The following is a 19,188-nucleotide window of genomic DNA, read 5'->3' as shown; positions in this document are numbered from 1 at the left end:
TTGGAAAACTACTTTAGCAGGATTTATTTTGATACAACGTCTGAGAGCCAAATGTGCTCATCACCACTGAAGCGCCATAGCCAATTTCAAATGAATTCTGACGAGTTTCACATCTGAATTAAACATCCCTTATACTTTAATCTGATAATTCACAGCATTAGCAAGACGGCATCCTTTGGTAGCCTTTTGGGAAATGTAATGATGAAAGAAATTTTAGACACTTGAAAATGTCTCATCTGTGAATAATCACAAAAATGTTGCGCCAATTTTACCAGGAATAATTGTCTTTACATTCCACAGTATTGGGTATCAAATCATTCGACATTTGGAAAGGGGTAGAATCTAAAGATGCAAAAACTGGGATATGTTGTTAATATACTAGGATTTCAATGCACAGATAGCCATCCAACCTACTGTTTGAGTGCATTCCTTTTGTTTTACTCATGGTTATTACAACTGTTTTTAACACGCAACTGAATATACAGAATTGTTGCGCAATGACTATGTTTAAAAATATGCTGCACCTAGCAGTTTGAGGAGCTGAGGTCTCCTGCTCTCCATTCAAACAGTGATTGACATTCTGCAGAAATGAGGTTGTTTGCTGTGCATGTGTGATAAATAAGGTGCGTGACAGCTTAACGCAAATACACATGCAACAACTGACCCAAACATTCCTACCAATCAACAAATTTAACCGATAAACTGTATTTTTGGTCACTAACATTCCTCCTTTCCATTAGCTTTAACTCTCCTGAATCTTTTGTAGTTGTGTTAAAACAGGTTCTTTATATACAAATAGACTGACTTTTTCCTATTCATTTGTTGTATCTATGTTCTTTTAAAGGGTAAAATAATATTTTTTACACTGGATTTAACTAAGGAGTCGGTCGGTACAATCAGAAAATGTTGTAGTAACACAAAACAGTAATATTTTCTGTTGACATAAGACAATTTCTTAACACTTTTACCTGTATAGTACTAAATAAGCCATCAATCCATTTGTCTATATTGTCATGAAAGTATTTTGATTAAACTTTCCTTCAAATACACAGTGCACCATTAGATTAATATAGACTAACTTCCTCCTCATTCTGTTGCTCATACTGCCTTCAGGATTATTTTCTAGCTACTTAGCCACTGTTGTAACAATATACATAGTCTGCCAGCTTAGAGAGCAGTGCAGTGTGGTTTTTGTGGTTGACTTAAGTTAAGTATGACACATTTCACTTAGGTTAATTGTTAGCTTTTCACAGTAAGTTTAAAATGCTGAATTGCCCAAACAAACACACTTGTCATATATTTGCAATATCTAAAAGCATCTATCATAGAAATGTGTGGTTTTGTGTGGACCAGACCTTTAAAGAACTATTATTTTCTTCATACAAAGGAGGGATTTGGTAATTTCTCATGAGTTAATCTTTCACAAGTACATGAAAGCACTGACACAACTGTGTAGAGCCTTCGATGACATCAAGCCAGGACACACTGCACAGACCACATGACATCAGGTCTAAATACATAAAACACAGCCCTCCTAAACTGCGGAAAAGTAAAGCTCTCTGTGGGCTGCCACATTCTACACCACATCCACTGTCAACTAAGCACCTCAGTGTGAAAGGCCTTAGATAATGATGCAGAGCGCCTGTGGTGTTTTGAGTCTCGTACTGCTAAAGCTACAATAACTTCTGTACCACAGGGTCCCACAGATACCGTGTATACATTACGTGGCCAAATGCATAAGAGTGGTTTATTTTAATTTTATTCTGCAGCAGGATATTTCAGTCATAAATATGTAATGTATGATTCATGACATTACCCCAAAGGAAGGGAGATGCCCGAGACATGCAGGATTGAGCTTGGGGTGACAGCCGGGCACCTGTGCCATAAATGTGAGTGTGAGTGGTTGTTCCTGGCACAGGAAGGGCAGCCACTTTGGATCTTCAGTCAGTTCCACTCACACACCCTGGCTGAAGGTCATGACAGCTGGTTTTTGCCAATGCGGATGTGTCAACCCCTCAAAATACCTACACAATAGTACTGTGCACATGCACACCCAAACTGTTCAACCTGGAGACATTGGACTGGCCATTCATTCAATGTCTAATTGAAACATTCCGTTTTCCAGCAGTCATCAATTAATTCAGTCAGTTTATACCATTCCACTGTTTGATTAGCACTGCCATTAAAAAGGGAGACCTTTTGCTTCATTATGCAAGGAAGCAGACCACTTCACAGAATTACACTTTTGACAATCGGCAGTATAACATTTTACACGGTTGAGAAGAGAAACTGAACAACATAACTAAAACTACCCAATCTAAAAATGCACCCCAGAGACTAAACATAACAGACAATCCAAAGCCCACAGGCAGAAAGAGACATCCTCTATCCAGCTGAAGATCCATTTCCCTTCCAATATTCATCAGAGAACCATATGATGTTCTGTAAATAGCTGCTAAATGAGTTAAGCCATGGACTTTAATAAAATACAGATCATGAGAGAAGAGAAAGTGATCCGCCAAGTAGAGCCTTTACTGGCCATGGATCCTCAGAGAAAAACAACCCATTCACCCTAATGACACCATTAACTGTGAAGAATAGCTAAGCCTACTCTGGATGCAACACTATGTCTCGCCTGCTCCAGTTCCAAACACTCATATAACACAATCGGCCGATTCCGATGTTTTGTCATTTCTGTGACTGCGTATCCTGGCATTAAATGTTGCTTCTAATTACAAAAGTGATATTTCTTTATATTCCAATAAAAAATATACATTCATTGTAAATCATTACAATAAAAAATGATAAACCATATGAAAATACACAATCTCTTGCTGTAACTATACATTATGAAAATGTATACAAATGTAATGAATAAGTTAGGCTTAGACTGTGAATGAATAACAAGAATAAAACCATAGGAAACATGATTCAAGCAAAAATATATGATAACAATTAGGAGAGCAGACACCTACTCAGACAAAAGCACAAATGGGCAGAAATAATCTGCTATTTTAACACAGTCCGTGGATACCAATTATTACATATTTTGCTTTTAATTGACCGATACTGATTGCTGGCCAATATATCGATAGTAACAATCATTGCAGTTAAGATCAGGTAACACCTAGCCTACCCACTGTTCCTAACATTAACTGCTTGTTCTGTAGAATTGCCTTATTTCCTTTCAAATCGTTCATTAAGGTGAGTCAGACTGACTTTGTGAAAAAGCACTTGAAGACCTGAACCTGCTCTGACAATGACTGGGAAACCACCTTGCCCCCCCCCCCCCCCATCTCTTTACTCTCTGACATTGTCAAGCAATGGTGTATCTCTACCACTGCTGCCAACAATTACTGAAAATCAGAGATGTGTCATCAAGCAAAGAAAAAGAAAAGGTTTGATGTAGACGGTGTATCTCTACCACTGCTGCCAACAATGAATAATATTGTCCTTTTTTAATTGAAAGTCAGGGATGTGTCATCAAGCTGTAATAAGACAAGAGTTATTATATATAAAGTGAGCCTGACCCTCAGATAAGGGTCAGTGACACTATTAAGGGTAGAAGAACAAAAAAATAGCATAGCACTCATGCGTTTGTTCCTAAATCAATTCACCAAATCCTCTCAGCATCCTGTCAATTTCCAACAAGTCTTGCTGAGACAAACTCCAGGGGGTTTCCAGCCTTAAATTATCACATGAATTAACCTAGGAGCCAAGACGCTGCTGAGAGGGACCTACTGATTACAAGGATACAAATCCTAAAAGATGAGGACATTCAATTTTTCTATGAAACTGCTGGCCTAGTTTTAAAGTGTTAATAGTGGTGGACAAAAAACCCCAATAGCTCGGAAAATAAAATGAAAAACAATAGCTTAGCCATTGAACTAAAATAACAACAGTTAGGCAAATTAAAAACAGAATAATTTGCTGCTTGTCAATTTGCTTTTGCAATCGGATGACTTTGAAATAGCATGACCTAACAAAACAGCATGTAAATGTATTGTAGATCCAACAGGGAGGAGGAACTGCACTGCTTAAGTTCCAGGGGGCAGGGCCTGGATGCAGGAAGCAGCCGTAAGAGGAAAAAAACATGGAGTAAACGGACAAAAACTACATGACCTTGTGATATGAATATTGCACATGTCCATATTGCTATTTTGATATGAATAAAATGTGGTTAAATGTGCAGCCATACTGTTTTTCTGCTCTCCTTCTCTTGATCCAGGCTAAATAGAACCAGCTTTCTGGTGAAGCAAAACAATGACATCCCCTCTTTCTCAGCTGCTACTCAATAGAGACAGGAAAGACTGAAATGGAGAGCTAAATATGTGATTAAATAAGAGGACGCCATGCCAGTGATATGTCCAGAAATCTGCATTTCTTTAAATAGGTGACCTTCCAGTAAACAAGTTTGGGCTGAAGACCTTTACACAAAGGTCTTCATTCAGATGACAGGCGACCAACAGTATAAACAGAGACATCAAACTAAAAAGAGAACAGTAAGACAAAACTTGAGCTGTCTGAAACCTCAGGAGTAATGCTCTCAAAATGTATGAGGCACATGAAACCAAAACTTCCCCATTCCCTATCGTAATGAGGATGGCACAGGCGAGCTCACCATCACACTCAACTGTCTTTATGTGCTTTGAATATTTGTTCCAACAGAAAAGGTCTCTGGAAAAAAAACTCAATTGGCATCAAAAGTGAGGGATCTCTACAATTACCACGTGTGCTTTCTCTCTTATATGCGTCAAAACAAAAAACAACTGGGGTAATAATAGCCGGTAAAAGAAGATGGGCTGAATTGTCCAACCTTTTAGTAATGTCACTCACACCACACCGGAAGAACACACACACACACACACACACCCGCGCATCACATAATAATGAAAAGCGGAGACCAGAGAGGTGGATGAGGGAATAAAGATGCCGAGGGAGACTGAAGGAGAGTGAGGGCAAGACATGATGACGAGGGGCAGGGAATACAGGATTTATGTAAACTAGAGGAAGGAATGTGAAAATACTGGAGAGGAATTGAAGAACGGGGAACAAAGTGAGACAGAAATCAGGAAGAAATAAAAAATGGGGGTACACGACCGGCGATAATAAGAGAGATAAGCTATGACATGAAAGTCTGGAGATTCATTTTCAACACCCCAATAGGCCAGATAAAGCCAACAGCCTCTGACGGTTTCAGAAAAGCCTTTGCCACAATGGTTAAAAACATGGTAGAAAAACATACATACACAAAATAAAATCACTCAGTTGTCACTTGGTTGACTGGAAACTGATATGATGTTTGGCATTCAAATGCATGTTATTGAATGAGGTATTGTCCCCAGGGTCAAAACCAAGAAATAAATGCAGAAATGGGTTTAGTCTTAGGAGGAAGATCTAATGAATAACCTACAGGACCCCAATTTCCATGACAATAACTTAGGGTCACCCAAAAACAACCTTTAAAGGTGGGTAAGCTGTTGGAATTTAAGGCATGAATGAGATTGGGGCTTAGCTATGTACCTCGCATAAAGAGGGTCTGGTCGGTCTCTCTTCATCTTCATCGCATGGCCCTTTCCAACGTGACGCCATCATTTCACTTCACACAACAGGCGACAATCCTTTAGTGCCCACATCGAAAGCTATAGATCCCGGACAGCTGAGTCCTAAGTAAGGTTCGTCACTCCAGTTCATAACACCATCTTTGATCTCGTGGTTTGTCCAAATTGCTAAGCTGTATGTACAAAAAATTATTTGCATTAGTTCACAATTACAAAAACAAATACACGTGTTTAGACAGCACATTATTTCTACACATTGTTGGATTTAAAACTATAGTCATTCGGTTTCTATCTACTTTCTTACTTACCAGGAAAACTAACATAACCTAGCTACATTACGTACCAACAGGTGGGCAAAAGGACCAAGAAAAGCAATGCATGCCACCCTGTTATCGTGCTCGATTAACTAACTTAATTTAATTTAATTTAACTGGTATCGCACTACGGTAACGTTTAGCTACCAACCAGATAAGGTGACAAACATATCAGACATACCATTAGTCGCCTAAATTTGTTCCGCAAATAGCTAGCCATTTAACAAGAATTTATTCGAAAACATGATATTTCAACTTTATTGGCATGTGTAAAAATGAGAAAGTTGAATGTATATGTTTTGGTCGCTGAAGTTGTTTTTGTCCTGGCTGATGAGGGCTAACTTCAAGCAGCTAACAACGTAAAGCTGTCTACAACCAATACAAAGAACTCAACGTTTTTCTCTACAAAAAAAAACTAGTTAGTTGTGGGGTGAGTGAACGTTACAATTATGCAGATGACACGGCATAAGAGTTCTCATAAGTTTAGTTTCAGTACAGTGCTGTAGCTAGTTACATAATACATTACGAAGAAACTAGTTAACAGTATCTGGAAACTGCTTAGTTAGCAAGCCAACTTATTCTAGCTTGTCGTTCGCAATAATAAAACTAGCTACCTCTGTGTGCAATGTGACTAGCTACAATACTAGCATGCTAACGTACCTGTTGTGAAAATCGACATTAACGATTGTTTTGAAAAGTATTTATTTCCCATTAAAACAAAACAAAAATATTCAGGTCACAGTGTAAGTTTGGATCATATTTCCATATCCTGAGGAAAAGGTTGTTTATAAAGTTTCCCAGCACAAATCGGGGAGCGCTCCGGGGAAACATGCGGCTGCTGAAAGTTGGAAATTTGCTTCCAGTCCAGTCGTTCCCAATCCCAAGACTCTTTTGGCTAGAGCCACTCCGGGCCAATCACAATCCACTTAGTAAGTTCTGCTTTGAATTCTAACCAATCGTGTGATTCCTTTCATGGTCTGAAGGGAACCTCCTGCACAGAGGTGGTGTTTTTGTTATTCCAATGTAGCAGAACTTTTTAGAACCTTTTCAGCAATCAAACAAAGTAATTATACTCCGATGAACGAAGTCTTAAATCTACCTTCTGCTAGCTACGTAATAACTATGAAAATAATTATTTAAAAATATGTCAAGAACACCTTGAATTAACTTTCCAGTAGACATTATGGGATGAGAAGTTTGCTGTTCAAACTGCTTAACTGTGAGCTACCCAGTGTGAGCTACACAATGGAACCACTCTGACCTGACCATGTGTATTTCTCTCTCACACACACACACACAGACACACACACACATTTAAAAAAATCCTTTTGGGGACTGAACAGGAAAATGAGAAATCAATGTTCTTACCTAACCTCAGTAGCCTAACTTTCATGCCTAAACTTAAGTCATCCCTGGTGCCTAACACCCTATCTTGTAATTCTTAAACCTAACAGTAAATTGTAACAATATGCCCATTTGCATGTTTTACCCTAAATCCACCCCTAAACCTAAAATCACATTGTGTCAAATAGGGGCCTGCAAAAAAAACGTATTGGGATCGATTTGTCAGGTTTTACTATCTTGCTCACATACCACATGTACTAACCAAATTTTGTAGGCAAAAAAGTTGAGCATAGTTCCAAAATCCTGTTTACAGGTTGAAATGGATACTAAACCGAAGTCGTGTTTTCCTGTTAAACTAATGCTTCAGTGTTTTTAAACCCTGTAGATGGTGAGAGCGTCCACACACACACGTAAAACAACAACAGCAACTGCTTGGCAAGATTATAACAGTCACATGGTGGCTGGTTCAAAGTTGGGTCGAGGAAGGTTTGGCATGTGGATGGCAATGGCTGTGGAATGTATTCCCACTGAATGAGAGAATAAGCACACACATTACACAGTTCTCCCTACCTACCATCTAACACAAATCGTCATTACCCACTTTGGTTTCCTGCATAGTAAAAGCTGGCACATAAACTGTCTGGACTCTCATACTGAATTACATTGGAATAACAGTCTATGAGATCTAATGTGTTACAGATCAGTGGTGGAATTCAAATGACATGGTCTGTGTTATGATGTTACATTTTAACACACACTCATACACACATACTGTCACATACAAAGCTGAAAGGAGGGATTTCTAAGTGATGTGTTTCTGAGGACCCAGACAAATGTCCCTTTCATTCCTTCCCAGCAGAAGGGGCCACCTGTTCCTGGGATTGGTGGCCTTTGTCAAGGGGGTCATCCTGGCCTGGGCTTTACAATACTGCCCTGCCTGGCCAGTTCTGCTTCCATTGACTGCCTGTTTCAATTCCATTGGCTGAGAGTCCTGTTTCTAATGGCTCTGCCAGGGGCTGTGGTGGTGGATGTGGGCATTTTTACATGGGTGAATAGTGAATGAACAGGACATTTCAGAGGAGTGCCTGGCTGATAGTATTTTAGAGGTGATACAAATGTTTGACAAAACAAACAGGGCATATTATAATTTCATATACATCTGGAATAAGTAAATATATATTAGTACTCTTGGATGAATCATCTGCCTGTTACAAAATGTACTCTGGAGTGGCAATCACAAATCTATGACATTAGGAGTTGACACACAGGTAAACCGGTGAAACCTTTTGGTTTCCTTGTCCCAGCTACTCAAACACTGGAATCATATGTCAGGGTATACAAAGAGCCAAACAGTTCACACACAAATTGCTCTTTTGTTCTTTAATCTTTCAGCTGTTAATCTACTTTTCCTTTACAAGTTCCAGGTCTGCTGAAGTGAGTTGAAACCTTGTAACGCTGTCTCCCTCTTCACCACTAAGGAGCGAAGCTAAAATACTGCAATACTTTGACAACAGGTGGTTACAGTAAGACCAAGGCACTGGGAATATTGCAGGACTCCAAGGACAGGAAATTAGGAAAACAAATTTTGTTATCATGTGACAGTAGCTGACAAATATGCTATGACTATGGTGTACTACATTACTGCTTATCATCCCACCATTATTTTGGTTTAGTAAGGTACTGGTACATTGGAACTAAATGTATCAGCAGCTTGACACCCAGCTGTGTCTCAAGAAGACATGATGCAGACAGAGTTTCAGTCTGGTTAGCAGCCTCCCTCTGACCAGGAGGAAACTTCATTCATTTAGGTTAGATTCAATTTTATTAAAATGACTAGGTTAACTTCTTTTCAACTATTTCCTATGAATGACCTTAACCCTTCTAAACCTAACTTCAACCATAACTGTAGCAATAAACTGCTTACCTACAGATTGTTGATAGAATAACTGTACCACATAAAAGTGTAACCAGTAATTCAAATGAAATTGCCAGTGGAAGTGAAGTACATTCTTCCCTTTTAACAGAAAGGCAGTTACATTGGGGCCCCTGTTCAATATGAATACAAATTAATATGAAATGTGTTTCCGTCTTTTTTAATCTTTTCACTTTATCAGAGGTAAAATATGTTCTAGATACAGCAGTCAGCTTGAAATGAGTAAAACATGGCTAACATTTCCAGTCATTAATTATATTCTGTATATTTCTAATGGACAGGTTTAATTAAAATTGTAAATGAACATTACAGGTTCACAGCTTTGTTAGAAAAACGATTATTATGCATCGAGTCCGATGGTGAATCTATGGTTACTCCTCATAGTGTTCTGATTTGTACTGGATTGTGGCCAACCAGCAGTGAGGATGGGTGAAGGTCTTTGGGTCTGTAAACAGTTGTCGCAGTGCTCTCAGGGGAAGTGTGCAAGCTTCTTGTCGAAACACTTCTCTTATGCAGAATCCTATAAGCATCACTTCCTAGACCTTGTATTTCAGCTTGCCGCTTTCACTGATCACACAGATATGCTGTGGGAATAGGAAGTCACATGACAACTATCACAGATCTTTACCATAATACATTTCTCCAATCATTTGACATTATTTTAATCATATCCGTTTGGACCAAGTAGATGGCAATTGATGAACTATTTTCAGGAAGAGGAGAATGCTACACAAGTCACTGAAAATCAATCTGTATTGAGTAAGAACTTACATTGAGGTCTCTGAAATACTCATTGTAGTCTAAGGCATATCCAACCACAAAATGATTGGGTATCTCAAAACCAACATCTGAAATAGAAAAGGGATTAGCACTGCAGCAATGGAACCCCAAAACAACAAACCAACCCCTCAGTTTGTAGACAGACCATTGATAACTGAGGGATAACCTACTGTAACTGATAATGTTACAGGTAATGTCAAATGAACACCTCATTCTTGTATAACATTTTAACAATGAATATAAATGTATAGAACTGCTACATACAATCTGGGAAACATCCTGAATTGTTTGGCACTCTCTTCACCAGCAAACTGAAACAGAGAGAAAATGTCAACCCAAGCATATAACATCCCCAATGTACTCCCCCGTCACACACAAACTCAGCTTCATTGTCCCGTCTCTATTTCTAGACTAGGAGAGAACATTTAGTGACTTTGCATGAATCCACAGGTCCGTAATGGTGGTTCTATCTATACCAAGACTCACCCTGCCACTTTGATCATTTTGGGCCTGAAGGCCTCCACGTGTTTAAGGAGTGTAGTCATTGTTTTGCCTGTGTCTACTATGGCCTGCGGGGAACAAAAAACACAGAAGTATAGCAATAGGACAATGTGACTGGCTGTTAACACTCAAAAGGAAAAAGATACAACAAGCTGAGGGCTTACTGGTATATCATTAACAAAACCAAAAACTGTGGCAGGATTTTTGTGTGTGTGTGGGTGGGTGTGTGTGAGCGTGCAAGTGTGTGTGGCCACATTGAGAAGAGTGAAACCACAATGAAAAAGGGAACCGCCTGTGTACAGCAGAAACTCTTCTGAGTCTTAACACCTCTGGTGAAACTGTGTTGTGTTGGGTTCAGCCCGGTGTGGTTCCCAGAGACCTGGACAACACTGGTGTCTTTTGTTGTCTGGGTTAGTTCATGTCAGCTGATCACAGCTCTACTGTACGTCCACTTTTCAAAATGTGACACATACGTAGATGGCGCGGTTTAATCGTCCTAGCATGCATGCGAGTGTGTGAGTTTGTGTTTGTGCGAGTGAGCCAGGAGGGTGACATCGAACACCTTTCACCATTAACTGTAAATGCAATACATGCATTATGACAGCCGTTCTGGTCAAAGTCATTGCTGGGCTACGATGACATCCTGCAGAGCTGCTAGTTCAGTCGGATATAGATGAGGGTAAGACTAAATGAAAGTGCGTATCTTTCTAATCATAGTCAAGAACAGCAGCGAACCAAATACTAGGAGTACATAGACCATGGTAGGGATACTGCTGTGATGACAGACCTACATGATAGGTGGGTCTCTACATTAGTAGTACCGTTTATTTTGATTCTTAAAATTGTGTAACAGTTTGGTTCATGTTTATCTCTCTGCATGGAATACTTCCCAACACAGTTGTATTCACATGCTTGTTCTAAGGATGTCTAGTTCAGAGTAGTATTCAATGTATTAATGTACCGCTTTGATTAGCTTTAGAAAGAAGTCTTCCCTAGATAGAGACATAATAGCATCCCAAATGCCGAGAGGAGCATTTCACTAACAATTCTCAGAAGGGATAATCAAACTTCGGTAATGGTTGAACTAAGAAAGTTTGATTCTAGATCCAATTCAGGGTCGTATTCATTAGGGACCACTGTAATGTTCGTCCTTGAAACTGAAAACAAAAACAAGCATTTGTGGATTGGATATGTTTTTGCAGTCCTTGCCCGTTTCAGTCTATTTAACCTAATGAATAAGACTCTGGTCTGGAAGGACTACTCTCTGGTCCGGTCTGCCATAAATAAAGCTCGTATTCACTGTACGTAGCCATAAAATGTTCTTCACACCCAAATGAGTAATGGAAGGGTGTATGAGGCATTGATGGAATAGAGAAAATAAAAAAGCACGCTGACTCACCTCAACAATTAGGACGTTCTTTTTTCAAGCAGATGTCAGTGAGAAAAAAGAAAGGAAACAGTTATGCAAAGGAATGTGGAACTTATCTTCAATCCACCACAGTAGTGCTGCACATGCATACCAAGATAACATGACCTGAGTGACGTGCTCCACAGATTTTCTACATTTAAATACGCTAGAGACTCCATTACCACATAAAATATTCATTTTGGAATATAAAAAAAGACTATTGTAATGGGACATTATAGTATGTAAACAAAACAGCCTTTAGAACATCTCTACGAAGTCAGGAGGTTTCGCGACATCCTTTGAAAGCCCCCTGTTTGATGGGATATGGGTTTGGAAGTAGGACACTGTTCTATTTTATTTACCCATATTTTACCAGGTAAGTTGACTGAGAACAGTCATTTTCAACAACAACCTGGTTTAATTAGGGTCAAGTGCCTTCTGGGACTGAGCTTAATAATGAATGAGTGTTTTCCCTCAAATGTTTTCCAGTCGCAGAGGAAATGAGCATTCCTAATATGGCGAAAGTCAATGACCAGCTCCCCACTCTTCCTCCACATAGGCAGGGCCCAGAAGAGAAATAGGAGGGCCAATCATTTTGGCATCTGGTAAAAAAAAAAAAAGGGCTTCCCGCCCTGTTGTCCAGCGGCCAACTCCTCCTGATTATTAATGCTAGATATGTGATGTATTACTTCACATAGGGACTACAGAAGGAATGTTTAAAGACAGCATTGCTTTTCAGACTAGCAAGTCTGAGTTTTTTTCTGTTTGCCTGCAATGTCTGCAATTTAGCGTGGACATGAAAAGAGTCTGTGTGCTTAAGGAACCAAAGTAACCAAGTCATTCTCAAGAATCAAGAGAAGACAAATTAAACTACATGTGGAGGTAGGGCTGTGCTCCACTATCAATTCACATGAAACATAAAAGATGCAGTCAAGCAGAACTTAAGCCATGCTAAGTTGATGCTCTGTCTGTCTGTCTGGGTCTCAGTAGTGTCATTAATGTCTTCCAGACAGTGAAGACTTACAAACCTTAATCCTCAATCCAGACAGTGTAAACTGGATACAAAGTAGATGTGACATAAATAACACTGTAATGATCAGTTAGCATAATTGTTAGCTAATAACTGAGGTAGAACATATATTACCAACTTTCCCCAGTACAGGCAGCAATTGCTTCATATCAATCCACAATTTTACATTTTGAACAATAGCCAGTGTCTGTATCAAAAAACAGTAATGCTTGGTCAGTCTAAATTATTTCACACCCAACACTCTGTGTAGATAAGCAATAGGCTGAGCAATAAGATCACCGCCCCATTACTCAAATACAGACAGTTCACGACAGGCTGTACAAGTGCCATTGGGGGAACTGTTTATGTCTCTGTGTCTGTATCAGCTGTATATGTCAGCAGCATCTCCCTCACTGACCTTTGATCTCATTAAGAGCTAAACACAAAAATGCACAGAAACACATGCACACTCACAGATTAGAGGTCCTGGTACTGCAGCCTTGTGACTAACAAAGCCATTGTTTTGTTCTCCCAAGATAATGAACAATATTCATATTTCTAGTATGTCCTCACCAGCTATTTAAGCAAAAGAAAAATGGTGTATGTCGCTAATGTCTCATCACAAGTCTAAAAAGATCCATTGTCTCTTCTTTGTATTTTCAGTTGTAAAAATAAATAATAATACATGAAACAAATCAATTTCTGTCTGTTTTTAATTGTGTTGAATAAAAAAGAAATCGGAAAACGCATTTCTTCCACACGTCACTTTTAAAGAGGGATAAATCCCTCTTTAAATAGTAGATTGTCAGATGTAACCACAGATTTCCATGAGATTTGTATTCTATCTGTATTGTTGACTTTTGGTCTGTATTTTGTTTGAATGCTGTCTATTGCTCACACCTAAACAATGAGTAAATGTTAGGGTGTATTCCTTTTAACATGACTAAGTGTTTCTGATAGTGAGAGAAAAGAACAAATGCGGAATGTGGGAAAGCCTGCCGCACTGTGGTTGTTTAGAGACACCAAATCTTTCCCAGATCACAATAAGTACAACTAGGCAGCATGTCTTGCTATCAAGACTTATCAATTGTTTTCTCACAATGAAATCAGAGAGGAGACAGTGGATCTGTCTCTGTTCGTACATTCATGTCCGTGTCCATTTGTACATACATGACACTCAATGTCTCTTGGATAAACCTGAGTCAAGGATTATTCTTGTTATAGAGATATTGCAGGGAGAATGGGGCATCCTTTGTGTTTACTGCTGCCTGACTTATTTAAGTGAGTGCCAATATATGGATATGCAAGGCTCACACAACATCTGCTAATGCAAAATGCTATGTCTGTCACATGTTTTATTCACAGAGCAGAGCAACTCACTTTTCCAGTCAAGAAGGAGAGGTCTTCCGCTCCAATTATGTGGAGGTCCTCTGTTGACTGGTCATTCTACAAGAAAGTGGAAGAAAGAAATACACGTAACTGGAAGATGTTTGGATTTGGTTAGGTGTGATGTAAAATGTTTCAGTAATATGACATGAATACAAATAGCCAACCAATACAATGTGTAAACTTTGTACTGTATAAGGGCCCTGTTGGCCTACATGCTTTGTATATTCCAGTGTAAAGGTCATCACACAACATGCTTAGAAGGTCACACCTTCCAATTCGCCACATCTGGCCTCAAAACTTGGGACCTCTGCATCACAGACAACACATGACTGTCCTCCCCGCTTCTTAAACAAACATATTTCAGGGGAATCTGTGTGAAACTGCAATTGGTACAATAATCAATCAATCAAATGTATTTATAAAGCCCTTTTTACAACAGCAGTTGTCACACAGTGCTTTACAGAGACACCCGGCCTTAAACCCCAAGGAGCAAACAACAGTAGTGTTGAATTTCAGTGGCTAGGAAAAACTCCTTAAGAAGGTCGAATTTTAGGAAGAAACCTAGAGAGGACCCAGGCTCAGAGGGGTGACCAGTCCTCTTCTGGCTGTGCCGGGTGAGATATTAAGAGACCAATTGGAATAATAAATACATTTCTCTGGGCTAAATCCAGAGTCTATTTGATTTTAGACTAGGTCAGAAGTATGACCAGGTGGACAAGGACAGGGACAGCAACGGGCCCCCCAAACCAGGTAATCCGCAGGTGTGGACCAGGACCTCATCTCCTTCTAAAATTTCAAACTGGAGGAGACTGAGAAAAGTTAGTAGTACATCCCTCATATCCCCCAGCACAATAATATAGCAGCGTAACACCTTGGAACTGAGACGGGGGTTCCGGTGACACTGTGGCCCTACCCGGGGGAGGCCCCGGACAGGGCCCAACAGGCAGGAAATCAATCCAACCACATTGCCAGGCATCAACCAAAGGGACACCCACCAACCGCAACTCCCCTGAATGAGGGCCGAGTATTGCTAGCGGCGTACAGCCCAATTGCACAAGAGTCAACAAAAAGCCAGTTACTCTTCCCCCGAAAGGCATTGGAGGGAGGGCATCCCAGTGGCGACGAGAGCCCACCTGGCAAGACAGCAAGGGTGGACAGTATCAAGCCTACTGGTCACCTTCACGCCCCCGGGCCAGGCTACACCTAATTATAAACCTTGCTTGTAGAGATGAGTTTTTAGTAGACACTTGAAAGTTTGCACTGAGTTTGCATTTCTAACCTTAATTGGCAGATCATTCCACAGGAGTGGAGCTCTATGAGAAAAGGCCCTGCCGCCAACTGTTTGTTTAGAAATTCTAGGTACAATTAAAAGGCCTGCATCTTGCGATCTAAGGTTACGTGTAGGTATGTATGGCTGGATCATTTCAGCAAGGTAAGTAGGAGCAAGTCCATATATTGATTTATAGGTTAAGAGTAAAACCTTAAAATCAGCCCTAACCCTAACAGGCAGCCAATGTAAGGACGCCAGGACAGGAGTAATGTGTTAAATGTTTTTTGTTCTAGTTAAGATTCTAGCAGCCGTGTGCAGCACTAATTGAAGTTTATTTATTAATTTGTCTGGATAACCAGAGAGAAGAGCATTGCAGTAATCTAATCTAGAAGTAATGAAAGCATGGATTAATTTTTCTGCATCAGTTTTTGATAGAAAGTTTCTAATTTTTGCAATGTTTCGAAGATGAAAATAAGCAACACTTGAGACATATTTTATATGTTCTTATATTGTGATTTCGGATTACATCGCCCAGAGGGAGCATATATAGTGAGAACAATAATGGGCCCAGAACCGAGCCTTGAGGAACTCCAAAGCATACCTTTGACAGAGGATATGCCATCCACACTAACGAACTGATATCTTTCAGATAAATAAGATTTAAACCAGGTTAGAACATGTCCATGTAGCCCAATATGGGTTTCCAGTCTCTCTAAGAGAAGGGAGTGATCAATAGTGTCAAAAGCAGCACTAAGATCAAGAAGCAACAGGACTGATGCGGAACCTTTGTCTGAGGCCATTAGAAGGTCATTTGTTACCTTCACGAGTGCAGTCTCAGTACTATGATGGGATCTAAAACCGGACTGGAGTATTTCATAAATGTTTTTTGTCTTTACAATAAGAAAGCACACACCCTGTTTCTGTAATAAGCTGAGGGATTGGGCTCGTGGAATACAACCACTCAGAGCTATGGAGGCAAAAACTCACCCTACATTATATCAAAATGAAGCACATAACACATTCATGAAGCTATATTCTAAAAAATATAAGACCATGAATGGATCTAAAAATCCAGTTCCCCATTTAAACCACAAATACACTAGAGGTGGAGAGTGTCAGCATTGCCAACAGCCATTAAGAAATGTCCCCGTTTAAATCAATGATTGCTGCTATTCTGCATGCACTGTGTCACCTTCAAGGCAGCGTTCAGGTTTCATGAATTGCTGAGGTTCAGTTCTTGCTGGCTAAAACGCAAATTAATTCTGTCTTGTGAATGGAAATTATTTTTAGATTTTGCTGGGTTTCTGGTGTCACAGGTAGACTGTCACATTAACCCAAGGCTGACGGCAAGGCAATGTTTAGTGGAGCTGAAGTGTGAGGTTGAGGAGTACACTCCACACATCTCCATGAGCTACATTCACCTGTGGACTTACTCAACATCCATCCCAGCACATAGCTCAGCCCAACATCTAGGAAGCAGTTCTCATATTTCATTGCCCTTTGCTACACCAGTAGGACATTTCCATATAAAGACATCCATACAATGTTAAGGCAAACACGCAACCGAGAATGATTTGGTTCAAACTGTGACAGTTTCATCAGGAAAGAAAAGTCCGATTTCGCCAAGTCTTATGACTGAGTAGATCATAAAGGCTTTCTTTATGTTGTGGATTATTTGGGGCCTTACCACATAACTCTTGAGGCGGATGAAGTTGACACTCATCGGCAGAGTGTGGTCTGAGTTGCGGCTCAGTGCTTTGATCCTCTCCACCAGGTCGGCACAGAACTGGTAGCCAGCTTTCAGGACACACAGCACCACCGTGTCATGGTCGCCCAGGTCATCCATGATGTTGCGGGCTAGCCGTTCTGTCCTGCAGAAAAACCTAATGTCAAAGAACTGCTGTCCCTAATTGTGACAATGTCCCAATAATAACTTTAAAATGTCTCCTTGTCCCGGTTCCCCTGGGCTTGACCACCAATGCAAGGACTGGGCAATTTAAAGGTGTGTCGTTTAACAGTGGTCCCATAGTAAGAAAGAAGGTGCATTAAAATTGTTCAATGTACATGTAGTCAGAACCCTAGCTGGCTGCTGTTTAGTAAACTGTTTGGACATGTTGAACCCCCCCCCCTCCCCAAAGTACATTACAGGCTGCTCCACCCACACCTGCTGTAGGGCAATATGGTGAAAAAGTGGAAGACCTGGTTTGGGATTGTAGAAATATACCTCCTGTATTAACGCTAAGGTAAATAGTTTACCTGTCCATGATGACACCATGTGGGATGTAGACACACTCTAAATCCCCAGAGTAGTGTTTAGGATAGTTAAACAGGTCTAAACTGTAACCTGGCCAGTCATCATTGATCTAGGAAGGAACACATGAATGCAAAACATTAGAGCTGCTTGTCAAAAGAAATCTTGAGGTAACTTTTTACAATATTTCGTTTATTGCTATTAATGTATGAAAGCATTTGAAAGAAACTGAAAACATGTGCAATGTGATATAAAAAGTTGAGGTAAAAAAATTAAATAAAACTACTTTCAACCCCAGTGTTTTATAAGCTATTCCATAGGATGCTTATCTCCTACGAAAATCTTGCAAAGGAAGTCTAGTAGAAATCTTATAAGACTGGAATACGGTAATTGACGTAACCATTAAAAACGTCAAAATAACCTTACAAATCATATAATAGTTTAAGTCAAAGTACATTAACGGTTAACTGTGATATTTTGGACGTTGGCACTGCAACATTCTGCACTTGTATTGCAGTTATTACTGCAATCGTTTAAGTGTATTCATTTACATTGTAACGTTGTTTCCCTGTATAATTACAGCTCAGAGCAACTTGTGCAAGTAAAGTTAATTAGCCACTATCTACCAGGCTTTTGTAATAACCACGTAACCATCAAATGGGTTACGTTTGTTGTAGGTATTCACCCTGGCCCTAGCCACGTTGGTAGGCTATTGATGCACTTCTTAATTAGGTCAATCAGTTGTTATTAATGTGCAGTTGACTACTCCGTCCATGGAAGTGAGTACAATCACTTAGCAATGTTTAGCTACGTTACTTTGTTGCGCTCAACGTTTTAACACATTATTAGACGTTCACAGCCAATTGAAAAGTATTTACCACAATTCCTCCGTCTTTCCGAACAGTTTTGGTGGTAAATTCCTCTGCCATGTTGGTTTTCCCATGAAACCACTTTTCTGAAAGTGGAACTGCTTTTCGGAGAGGTGGTCAGTCTTAGATCGTGGCGGGGTATGGTGAATGACGAGTTGAGCCACTGTGCAAGAATGTTCTCTTTACTAAACAAGCGATGCGTGAAGCTAAAATGGATTATTCCCCTGTCGAAGAGTTGACAAAAGAAATATATAAATGTTTAGGCCATAACTTTTGAAGAACAACAAAAGTAACATCACTGTGATTTAGATTGTAGAACAAACATATATTCAAGTGCTCGTTTTTCAATAAAATAAAGTAATTAACTCAACTTTGAATTTTTGAAAAAAGTATTAACATTGCCATCTTGTGGTAATAAAATCTATTTGAACAGAGATACTTGTTTATTTCTGACCACAAGAGGGACCCCTGTTAAATGATGTACAGTGGATATAAAAAAGTCTACTCACCCCTTAAAGGTTCTTGTGATTTAAAAAAATGAGAAAAATAAATCATGTCA

At 39.7% G+C, this 19,188-nt stretch overlaps 2 protein-coding genes across 3 annotated transcripts in view; both read right to left on the bottom strand.

Moving 5' to 3' along the window:
* Window positions 1-6,743, bottom strand: part of arhgap21b (Rho GTPase activating protein 21b) — a 49,603-nt gene extending 42,860 nt beyond the window's left edge. For both annotated transcript variants that reach the window (XM_020044747.3, XM_010885007.5), the window contains exons 1-2: window positions 6,536-6,743; window positions 5,524-5,734 (exon numbers count right to left, since the gene is read on the bottom strand). In XM_020044747.3, coding sequence (XP_019900306.3) covers window positions 5,524-5,595 — 72 coding nt within the window. In that variant the 5' untranslated portion in view covers window positions 5,596-5,734; window positions 6,536-6,743. The remainder of the gene's footprint in view (window positions 1-5,523; window positions 5,735-6,535) is intronic.
* A 2,553-nt stretch (window positions 6,744-9,296) lies between these two features.
* Window positions 9,297-18,981, bottom strand: prtfdc1b (phosphoribosyl transferase domain containing 1b). Its single transcript, XM_010885048.3, has 9 exons — window positions 18,639-18,981; window positions 17,766-17,872; window positions 17,197-17,380; window positions 14,231-14,296; window positions 11,833-11,850; window positions 10,419-10,501; window positions 10,197-10,243; window positions 9,924-10,000; window positions 9,297-9,736 (listed from the first exon to the last, which is right to left on the bottom strand). Exons 1-9 carry the CDS (start codon window positions 18,687-18,689, stop codon window positions 9,689-9,691), a joined length of 681 nt encoding a protein of 226 aa, XP_010883350.2. The 5' UTR covers window positions 18,690-18,981; the 3' UTR covers window positions 9,297-9,688.
* Window positions 18,982-19,188: the final 207 nt, after the last annotated feature.

Source organism: Esox lucius, chromosome 3, assembly GCF_011004845.1.
Source record: "Esox lucius isolate fEsoLuc1 chromosome 3, fEsoLuc1.pri, whole genome shotgun sequence".
NCBI classification, from domain to species: Eukaryota; Metazoa; Chordata; class Actinopteri; order Esociformes; family Esocidae; genus Esox; species Esox lucius.
This window is presented reverse-complemented; position numbering and strand designations above follow the sequence as displayed.

What these genes read in the sequence shown, in the direction of transcription:
- prtfdc1b (XM_010885048.3), bottom strand. Translation starts at nt 18,689, where the DNA reads ATGGCAGAGGAATTTACCACCAAAACTGTTCGGAAAGACGGAGGAATT. An exon ending in TCCGCCTCAAGAGTTATGTG is followed by an intron (nt 14,297 to 17,196) that starts GTAAGGCCCCAA and finishes ACTTTCTTGTAG; the next exon opens with AATGACCAGTCAACAGAGGA. An exon ending in AAAATGATCAAAGTGGCAGG is followed by an intron (nt 10,244 to 10,418) that starts GTGAGTCTTGGT and finishes TCTCTGTTTCAG; the next exon opens with TTTGCTGGTGAAGAGAGTGC.